The following is an 11,508-nucleotide window of genomic DNA, read 5'->3' as shown; positions in this document are numbered from 1 at the left end:
ATATAATGTTTACATACCCTACATTATTCATCTCATATGTATATGTATATACTATACTCTATATCATCTACTGCATCTTTATGTAATACATGTATCACTAGCCACTTTAACTATGCCACTTTGTTTACATACTCATCTCATATGTATATACTGCACTCAATACCATCTACTGTATCTTGCCTATGCCGCTCTGTACCATCACTCACTCATATATCTTTATGTACATATTCTTATCCCCTTACACTTGTGTCTATAAGGTAGTAGTTTTGGAATTGTTAGCTAGATTACTTGTTGGTTATTACTGCATTGTCGGAACTAGAAGCACAAGCATTTCGCTACACTCGCATTAACATCTGTTAACCATGTGTATGTGACAAATAACATTTGATTTGATTGATTTGATCAATTAGCCTTTTAAAATGATAAACTTGGATTAGCTAACACAACGTGACATTGGAACACAGGAGTAATGGTTGCTGATAATGGGCCTCTTAACACCTATATAGATATTCCATAAAACAATTTTGCCGTTTCCAGCTACAATAGTCATGAACAACATTAACAATGTCTGCACTGTATTTCTGATCAATTTGATGTTATTTTAATGGACAAAACAATGAGCTTTTCTTTCAAGAACAAGGATGTTTTTAAGTGTGTATATATATATATATATAAATATATATATATAGGCTTGGACCCTCCGCCGATCCATCACAACTGGTCTGCTGATATAATTCAGCCAATGTGCTCTCAACCAGCCTCTGGGTTGTGGATGTTGGTGATGATCCATCTGCTAGGCGCCGCCCCGCTAGCTTCCTGAACGCCGTGTCTCCTACTTGCCTAGTGTAGTAATCAACTACCGAATTGCTCCCTGTTTCATCTATTACTGCTCATCGGACCCTATGATAACTTAGCTACACAGCTGATGCCTGCTGGATAGTTCATTAACACAGTACTTAATTTTGTTTATCTGTCAACCCCAGCCTCAAACTCAGGCCCTGTGTGTAGCTAACTGACCCTCTTTGCCAGTTACCCATTGTTGTCTTAGCTCTCCCAATAAACACTTCTGAATTTTTGAAACATTTTTTACTAGGCGAGTCAGTTAAGAACAAATTCTTATTTTCAATGACGGCCTAGGAACAGTGGGTTAACTGCCTTGTTCAGGGGCACAATGACAGATTTCTACCTTGTCAGCTCGGGGATTCGATCTTGAAATCTTACTGTTATTAGTCCGCCGCTCTAACCACTAGGCTACTCTGCCGCCCCTGATTGCTTTTTGCCTTTCTCTAATGTTAATATGCCTTGTATACTGTTGTTTAGGGCAGCTCTCATTGTTTTATTTTACTGCGGAGCTCCTAGTCCCGCTCAACATGCCTCAGATAGCCCCCTTGTCACACCCCCCACATATGCGGAGACCGCACCTAGCTTAACTGGCGCCTCCAGAGATGCAACCTCTCTCATAGTCACTCAATGCCTAGGTTTACCCCCACTTTACTCACACCCTACCATACTCTTTTCTGTACACTATGCCCTGAATCTATCCTACCACACCCAGAATTCTGCTCCTTTTATTCTCTGTTCCCAAAGCACTAGACGACCAGTTCTTATAGCCTTTAGCCGTACCCTCGTCCTACTTCTCCTCTGTTCCTCTAGTGATGTAGAGGTTAACCCAGACCCTGTGTGTCCAGAGGCGCTCTCATTTGTTGACTTCTACAACCGTAAATGCCTTGGGTTCATGCATGTTAACATCAGAAGCCTCCCCCCTAAGTTTGCTTTATTCACTACTTTAGCACACTCCTCCAACCCTGATGTCCTAGCCGTGATTGAATCCTTGCTTAGGAAGGCCACCAAAAATTCAGAAATTTCCATCCCCAATTACAACATTTTCCATCAACAAAGAATTGTTAAAGGGGGCATAATTGCAATCTACTGTAGAGAAAGCCTGCAGAGTTCTGTCATTACTATCCAGGTCTATGCCCAAATAGTTCGAGCTTCTACTTTTAAAGATACATCTCTCCAGAAATAAGTCCCTCGCTGTTGCCGCTTGTTATAGACCCCACTCAGCTCCCAGCTGTGTCCTGGACACCATATATGAATTGATTGCCCCCCATCTATCGTCAGGTGACCTAAATTGGGATATGCTTAACACCCCGACAGTCCTACAATCTAAGCTAGATGCCCTCAATCTCACACAAATTATCAAAGAACCTACCAGGTACAACTCTAAATCCATAAACATGGGCACCCTCATAGATATCATCCTGACCAATACACCTCTGCTGTTTTCAACCAGGATCTCAGCGATCACTGCCTCATTGCCTGTATCCGTTATGGGTCCGCGGTCAAACGACCACCCCTCATCACTGTCAAACGTTCCCTAAAAGACTTCTGCGAGCAGGCCTTTAAAACTTACCTGGCTAGGGTATCCTGGAAGGATATTGACCTCATCCCGTCAGTAGAGGATGCCTGCTTGTTCTTTAAAAGTGTTTTCCTCACCATTTTAAATAAGCATGCCCCTTTCAATTTTTTTTAAACTAAGAACAGATATAGCCCTTGGTTCACTCCAGACTTGACTGCCTTTGACCAGCACAAAAATACCCTGTGGCATACTGCATTAGCTTCGAATAGTTCCCACGATATGTACATTTTCAGGGAAGTCAGGAGCCAATACACACGGTCAGGAAAGCAAAGGCTAGCTTTTTCAAACAGAAATTTGCATCCTGCAGCACTAATTCCAAAAAGTTTTGGGACACTGTAAAGTCCATGGAAAATAAGAGTAGCTCCTATCAGCTGCCCACTGCACTGAGACTAGGAAACAATGTCACCACTGATAAATCCACGATAATCGAGAATTCCAATAAGCATTTCTCTACGGCTGGCCATACTTTCCACCTGGCTACCCCAAACCCGGCCAACAGCTCTGCACCCCCCCACCCCCCACTTCTCATTCACCCAAATCCAGACAGATGATGTTCTGAAAGAGCTGCAAAATCTAGATCCCTACAAATCAGCTGGGCTAGACAATCTGGACCCTCTCTTCTGAAAATTATACACCACAATTGCTGCAACCCCTATTACTCGTCTGTTCAACCTCTCTTTCGTATCGTCTGAGATTCCAAAAGATTGAAAGCGGCCGGGGTCATCCCCCTCTTCAAAGGGGGAGACACTCTAGACCAAACTGTTACCGACCTATATTCATCCTGCCCTGCCTTACTAACATCTTTTTAGAAAGCCAAGTGAACAAACAGATCACCGACGATATCGATTACCACCGTACCTTCTCCGCTATGCAATCTGGTTTCCGAGCTGGTCACGGGTGCACCTCAGCCACGCTCAAGGTCCTAAACAATATCATAACCGCCGTTGATAAAATACAGTACTGTGCAGCCGTCTTTATCGACCTGGCCAAGGCTTTCGACTTTGTCAATGACCGTATTCTTATCAGCAGATTCAAAAGTCTTGGTTTCTCAAATGACTGCCTCGCCTGGTTCACTAGCTACTTCTCTGATAGAGTTCATTGTGTAAAATCGGAGGGCCTGTTGTCCGGACCTCTGGCAGTCTCTATGGGGGTACCACAGGGTTCAATTCTCAGGCCGACTATTTTCTCTGTATTTATCAATGATGTCGCTCTTGCTGTGGGTGATTCTTTGATCCACCTTTACGCAGACACCACCATTCTGTACACATCCGGCCCTATTTTGGACACTGTGTTAACAACCTCCAAACGAGCTTCAACGACATACAACACTCCTTCTGTGGCCTCCAACTGCTCTTAAATGCAAGTAAAACGAAATGCATGCTCTTCAACTGATCGCTGCCCGCACCCGTCCGCCTGACTAGCATCACTACTCTGAACGGTTATGACTTACAATATGTGGACAACTATAAATACCTAGGTGTCTGGTTAGACTGTAAACTCTCCTTCCAGACTCACATTTAGCATCTCCAATCCAAAGTTAAATCTAGAATCGGCTTCCTATTTTGCAACAAAGCCTCCTTCACTCATGCTGCCAAACATACCCTCGTAAAACGGACTATCCTACGGATCCTTGACTTTGGCGATGTCATTTACAAAATAGCCTCCAACACTCTACTCAGCAAATTGGATGCAGTCTATCACAGTGCCATCCATTTTGTCATGAAAGCCCCTATATACTACCCACCACTGCGACCTGTATGCTCTCGTTGGCTGGTCCTCGCTACATATTCGTCGCCAAACCCACTGGCTCCAGGTCATCTATAAGTCTTTGCTAGGTAAAGCTCCACCTTATCTCAGCTCACTGGTCACCATAGCAACACCCACCCATAGCACGCACTCCAGCAGGTATATTTCACTGGTCATCCCCAAAGCCAACACCTTGTTTGGCAGCCTTTCCTTCCAGTTCTCTACTGCCAATGCATGGAACGAATTGCAAAAATCACAAAAGTTGGTGACTTATATCTCCCTCACTAACTTTAAGTGTCAGCTGTCAGAGCAGCTTACTGAATGCTGCAGCTGTACACAGCCCATCTGTAAATAGCCCATCCAACCAACTACCTACCTCATCCCCATATTTGTTTTTGTTTTTCTGCTCTTTTGCACACATAAATTGCTACATTTTAATTACTTCGCCACTATTGGCCTATTTATTGCCTTACCTCCTTACTTCATTTGCACACACTGTATACAGATTTGACTATTGTGTTATTGGCTGTATGTTTGTTTATCCCATGTGTAACTCTGTTGTTTTTGGCCAGGTTGCAGTTGTAAATGAGAACTTGCTCTCAACTGGCCTACCTGGTTAAATAAAGGTGAAATAAAATAAAAAAATAAAAAATATATATGAAACAGAACACACAACATTGTCTCCATAAAGGCAGTTTTGATATCATCACACAAATACATGGGATATTTGTATTAGAATGGCAACATGTAGACACATCAGACACAAAGGTAGGCCTAGTTGTAGCTTAATGTATAATATCTCCACAGCTATGAATTCAGGTGCTGTGTGGACTCCCGGTAACTTGATCTCAGGTGTATAGAACAACCACTCTACTATTTTGTTTGAGTAGTTTGGTGGTTTCTGTGTTTTGGAACGGAACATCTCTAGGGTCTTTATTTTCACACCAGCTGAAAAAAATAACACAATATGTAGTATTAACTTCAAACCATTGGATGTCTGCCTTTATCTATTCTCTATAAGAAGTGGTTGTATCCATTGCAGTTAGTGCTGGTGAAGAGTATTTTCCTGAGCCCACCTTGTTGTTCAATAGGTCCCTGTTTTGCTCCTGCTCCTCATAGTCCAGTGTTGTACTGTGAATGGAGGAGACCTGGGGGGAGTCTGTGTCTGGGGGAAAAGAGAGAGATGTTTTAGGCTCACACCATGCTCCCACATTTCTTGTATCACTGTGAATAGCGAGCCCATTTCCCCCCCCAATAATCATCAGCAATTATAGCTATTATAAGGAACAAAAACAGAGGCCCCTCAATATTGGTTTGGGGACTATTTCAAAGTGAAGCACTACTGTGCCATTTTCCCTACCAGTTTCTGTGTTAATGGTCTTCATGGAGATCAAAGTGATGCTCTCTTTTTCTCCACTAAACGTGACATTGCTATGGAGAAAATAGATTAATTACAAACATAAACAGAGACACATTCAGTGTTGTCGTACCCTATCAACACTATGCATGTGTATACTTTGGTGTGCATACCTTTCAGACACCACAGAATCACTGCTCTTTTTACCTGTGGAACAGAAACTGTGGTGATTCTCTTTGTCTGGTATGTGTGACATGATGTTATTCACTGACTAGAACTACTCTCTTCTCAAGCGGGCATGGCCATAACTCTGGAGAACCCCAGGCATTAACAAGGCTTTCTGCCTTATCCCAGGGGTTCTCAGCTAGAAGCGCTGCTTACCGGTGGGACCATGTGAACTGTAATCCAGACGCTCTGTTTTAATGTTTAGAAACGTCAATAATCATCGCTTGCGATAAACTTTTTTCTAAACATATGGAACTTATCTTTCATATCAGTGAGAAATAATCTTTCAAATAAATAAAATACACTTACTGTGGCAGGTTTGCACAGATGCATACAGCTGTGTGTCTCCAGCTGACAAACTACAGTTCTGCTACACCTCCTTCCGAGTTATTCTTACACACAGATGTTCGGAGCATGCTATATAGCTAATTAGTACAGGTGGTTGTCTCCGTTGTCGGTCTTCCTTAAACAAATGCTGTAACATGGGAATATGGCTGTGGGGGAACACTAACCCTAACCTATAAAGCTGTGTGGGAACACTAACCCTAACCTATAAAGCTGTGTGGGAACACTAACCCTAACCTATAAAGCTGTGTGGGAACACTAACCCTAACCTATAAAGCTGTGTGGGAACACTAACCCTAACCTATAAAGCTGTGTGGGAACACTAACCCTAACCTATAAAGCTGTGTGGGAATTTACTCTTTAAATTTTTTAAATATAATTTCTCACTGATATTAAACATACATTCCTTATGTTTCCAAAACTGTACCGCGAGCCAAAGTGTGTTAACGTTCAGAACGAGCGTCAGGGCTCTTAACAAAACTTCCCCTGGCCAGAAGATACCGTCATGAATAAACGTTAATGGTAGTTAGCGTCTAAGAAGAGAGATCTTTACAGGTGTTAACATGGATACACATAACATACCTATAGATACTGTTACTCTCATGTATCCATTCTCTCACATGAATGATCATCCTTTACATTTACCTTCCTCCTTGGAGTTGCTGCACTTGTCTTTTAGGTTGACCACTGTTACTAAAACCACCATGATAATGATGAGAATGAGGATTAAACTCATGACACCTGTAGGGGAGCAACATCCCAGACAGAGTTAGTTGTACTCCACCTGAGTATAGGATATTAACATTGCACTGTTACATAACAATGTTTTAATCATCGTCATCATCATCATGTATCGTTAAGCATACCAAAGGCAAGCATGGTGAGGCTCTTGCCCTGTGACTGAGTGGGAGGGATGTCTGTGTGTGTCCCTTTGGGTCCCTCAGGAGAAGTCACAGAGGTCGAAGTGGTTGCTGTTGCAGTAGCCGTTGATCCTAAGACTAAACACATAAACAGGCATGTAAGTCAACTTACAGCAAACACTACATGAGAAATGCCCATTTTCAAAGATATTAGGACCAGGAGATTGTTATACGGCACACATGTAAGGTTGACCGTAAATGCAGCTTGTGATCATAACACACATGTAAATGAGAACTTACCTGGTTAAATAAAGGTGAAAACATGCACTGTGAATGACACATGTCTTTCTCAGAATTCCTCACCTCTGTAAAGCACAGCTGGCAAATCAGAATTTCCTGGATCATGATTTCCGAATACTATCCAATAACAGGATATGCACACCATTCAGACAAAAGGCACATCAACTTATCATCAGCAGACAGAGGACTAAGACAGACGGAGAAATAGTGTTTACCTGGTCCAGCAGCAGTGTCTTGTGAGGGGGTACTAGGTATATTAGCCTGAGCAGAGCTTCTGACGTTAGGACACGATAGTCGAGGTGAGGATGTGGGTGCCTCATTGTCACTGCTGGCATTTCCTGAAACACGTCCACAATAACATCAACAAAACTCTTACTGCGGTTTATTGTAGCCCTGTGTTGGACGCTAGTAACACAAGGATTTCACTACACCCGCAATAACATCTGCTAAATGTGTATGTGACCAATAACATCTGCTAAATATGTGTATGTGACCAATAACATCTGCTAAATATGTATGTGACCAATAACATCTGCTAAATGTGTATGTGACCAATAACATCTGCTAAATATGTGTATGTGACCAATAACATCTGCTAAATGTGTATGTGACCAATAACATCTGCTAAATGTGTATGTGACCAATAACATCTGCTAAATATGTATATGTGACCAATAACATCTGCTAAATATGTATGTGACCAATAACATCTGCTAAATGTGTATGTGACCAATAACATCTGCTAAATATGTATGTGACCAATAACATCTGCTAAATGTGTATGTGACCAATAACATCTGCTAAATATGTGTATGTGACCAATAACATCTGCTAAATGTGTATGTGACCAATAACATCTGCTAAATGTGTATGTGACCAATAACATCTGCTAAATATGTATATGTGACCAATAACATCTGCTAAATATGTATGTGACCAATAACATCTGCTAAATGTGTATGTGACCAATAACATCTGCTAAATGTGTATGTGACCAATAACATCTGCTAAATATGTATGTGACCAATAACATCTGCTAAATATGTGTATGTGACCAATAACATCTGCTAAATATGTGTATGTGACCAATAACATCTCTAAAATATGTGTATGTGACCAATAACATCTGCTAAATATGTATGTGACCAATAACATCTGCTAAATATGTGTATGTGACCAATAACATCTGCTAAATATGTATGTGACCAATAACATCTGCTAAATATGTGTATGTGACCAATAACATCTGCTAAATATGTGTATGTGACCAATAACATCTGCTAAATATGTATGTGACCAATAACATCTGCTAAATGTGTATGTGACCAATAACATCTGCTAAATATGTGTATGTGACCAATAACATCTGCTAAATATGTATGTGACCAATAACATCTGCTAAATGTGTATGTGACCAATAACATCTGCTAAATATGTGTATGTGACCAATAACATCTGCTAAATATGTATGTGACCAATAACATCTGCTAAATATGTATGTGACCAATAACATCTGCTAAATATGTATGTGACCAATAACATCTGCTAAATATGTGTATGTGACCAATAACATCTGCTAAATATGTATGTGACCAATAACATCTGCTAAATGTGTATGTGACCAATAACATCTGCTAAATATGTATGTGACCAATAACATCTGCTAAATATGTATGTGACCAATAACATCTGCTAAATATGTATGTGACCAATAACATCTGCTAAATGTGTATGTGACCAATAACATCTGCTAAATATGTATGTGACCAATAACATCTGCTAAATGTGTATGTGACCAATAACATCTGCTAAATATGTATGTGACCAATAACATCTGCTAAATATGTATGTGACCAATAACATCTGCTAAATGTGTATGTGACCAATAACATCTGCTAAATGTGTGTGTGACCAATAACATCTGCTAAATATGTATGTGACCAATAACATCTGCTAAATATGTATGTGACCAATAACATCTGCTAAATGTGTATGTGACCAATAACATCTGCTAAATGTGTGTATGTGACCAATAACATCTGCTAAATGTGTGTATGTGACCAATAACATCTGCTAAATGTGTGTATGTGACCAATAACATCTGCTAAATGTGTGTATGTGACCAATAACATCTGCTAAATGTGTGTATGTGACCAATAACATCTGCTAAATGTGTGTATGTGACCAATAACATCTGCTAAATGTGTGTATGTGACCAATAACATCTGCTAAATGTGTATGTGACCAATAACATCTGCTAAATATGTGTATGTGACCAATAACATCTGCTAAATGTGTGTATGTGACCAATAACATCTGCTAAATATGTGTATGTGACCAATAACATCTGCTAAATATGTGTATGTGACCAATAACATCTGCTAAATATGTGTATGTGACCAATAACATCTGCTAAATATGTATGTGACCAATAACATCTGCTAAATATGTGTATGTGACCAATAACATCTGCTAAATGTGTGTATGTGACCAATAACATCTGCTAAATATGTGTATGTGACCAATAACATCTGCTAAATATGTGTATGTGACCAATAACATCTGCTAAATGTGTGTATGTGACCAATAACATCTGCTAAATATGTGTATGTGACCAATAACATCTGCTAAATATGTGTATGTGACCAATAACATCTGCTAAATATGTGTATGTGACCAATAACATCTGCTAAATATGTGTATGTGACCAATAACATTGGATTTGATTTTTGATTTAGTACAGAATGCTACATTTTGTCTGTATTACCAGGTGAGGCTGTTGATTGATTTGACTGCAGGGCACTGAGGGTTGTCACAAGAGTGTTGTTCCCTAGAAAAACAACAAAATGAATGCAATACTTTCTCTCAGTTCTACTCCAAACATTAGCAATGAGAAAACACAGCAGATAAGCCCTATAGAAGACCAGAGTTACCTGGCGGTGAGGGTGCTGGGGATGATGTCACATCAGTCATTGGCTGGGCTGTAGTTGGGGTTGTTGCGCTGCCAGCCACATGCATAGTGTTGGATGACAGTGTTGTGGGTGAGGTCACTGTGAGTTGAAACATCTTCATCAAATAACAGTGACCTACATGGTCAGGTGACTACAATATCAGTTTCTGATGATGGTTAAACAGCTCTGGTGATCAAGCAGTTCCCTAGTCAAAATAATTTATCCTACCAAATTCATTCATTCTTGGCCAGAGTCAGAGAGTTACAGCAAACTAGGCCTAAACTCACCCATGGGAACCTCTGTCTGGTTGGTCAGATTGATGGCAGATTGGGCTGAAACTGTAACAAACAGCTCTAGTAAGGTCTGGCTTCCTCTGAAAACTACAGTACCAAAACAGCTTTTGTCCTCTGGCTAATTAAACACATCTGATATCATTAAAAAGCACCATATTTAGTCATCTCCTGTTTCTCTAGCGTGATACAGTTAATGTACAACTACAATTTCTATCAAGAGAGAGAACTTCTCAAAGTAATACGTTAAAAACAATTGGATGTCAAACAGAGAGTTGAAAGACTATTGAAGCAATATCTATGTAAGACTAGTGGCCGTAATCTGGCCGCATTGCCTTTATTCAGCTAAACCTACCTGCTGGAATGAGGAGAAACACACTCAGCAGAGGGACAGGATACAGAAGCAGATCCATGTCCAAATCCACAGCGTTTCCTCTGTCTGGAGCTTTGCAAATTCACACTCTGTGTATGTATTATTGAATGTGTAAAATGTGTGGGGTCACTCAGGGCAAGAGAACCCACTGTCATGAACGTACTAGAGAGAGTATGGAGTCTCTCTGAGTGTGTCCGTGTGTGGCAGCTGTCTAAACTTGTGGCCTGAGTGTGTGTCTGCGTGTATTTGCCTGTGTTAATGAGAGGGTATGGTTAAGGTCCTGGAAGCGAGATGTTGCCGTCGTGTTGCATAGAGTGGTGGTTAGTAGCTACTTGCCCTCTACCGTGGGTTCAGTGTGAGGTGGGAGTGGTTGCCAGGGCCTGTCTGACGCTGTTCCCAGAGTTTCCTGTGGAAGAATGGCAGGAAGCAGATGGAATGCCCTCATGGAAACGGTAGAGAAAAGCACATTCGCCCACTGTTTGGGATTCAGGTTGACTATGAAAAAGCAGTTCCCTTGAAAACTGAAGCTGCCCATTTTACACACACACACACACACACACACACACACACACACACACACACACACACACACACACACACACACACACACACACACACACACACACACACACACACACACAC

The 11,508-nt window shown here is 40.9% G+C and overlaps 1 protein-coding gene across 1 annotated transcript; it reads right to left on the bottom strand.

Moving 5' to 3' along the window:
* Positions 1–4,802: 4,802 nt before the first annotated feature.
* ecscr (endothelial cell surface expressed chemotaxis and apoptosis regulator) lies at positions 4,803–11,201 on the bottom strand. Its single transcript, XM_035771764.2, has 11 exons — positions 10,849–11,201; positions 10,491–10,541; positions 10,186–10,302; positions 10,020–10,082; positions 7,468–7,590; positions 6,959–7,090; positions 6,738–6,833; positions 5,696–5,729; positions 5,526–5,596; positions 5,242–5,330; positions 4,803–5,113 (listed from the first exon to the last, which is right to left on the bottom strand). Exons 1-11 carry the CDS (start codon positions 10,904–10,906, stop codon positions 5,105–5,107), a joined length of 843 nt encoding a protein of 280 aa, XP_035627657.1. The 5' UTR covers positions 10,907–11,201; the 3' UTR covers positions 4,803–5,104.
* Positions 11,202–11,508: the final 307 nt, after the last annotated feature.

Source organism: Oncorhynchus keta, chromosome 6 (assembly GCF_023373465.1).
Source record: "Oncorhynchus keta strain PuntledgeMale-10-30-2019 chromosome 6, Oket_V2, whole genome shotgun sequence".
Taxonomy (NCBI): domain Eukaryota; kingdom Metazoa; phylum Chordata; class Actinopteri; order Salmoniformes; family Salmonidae; genus Oncorhynchus; species Oncorhynchus keta.
The sequence above is the reverse complement of the archived record's forward strand: the minus strand, read 5'-3'. Positions and strand labels throughout refer to the sequence as shown.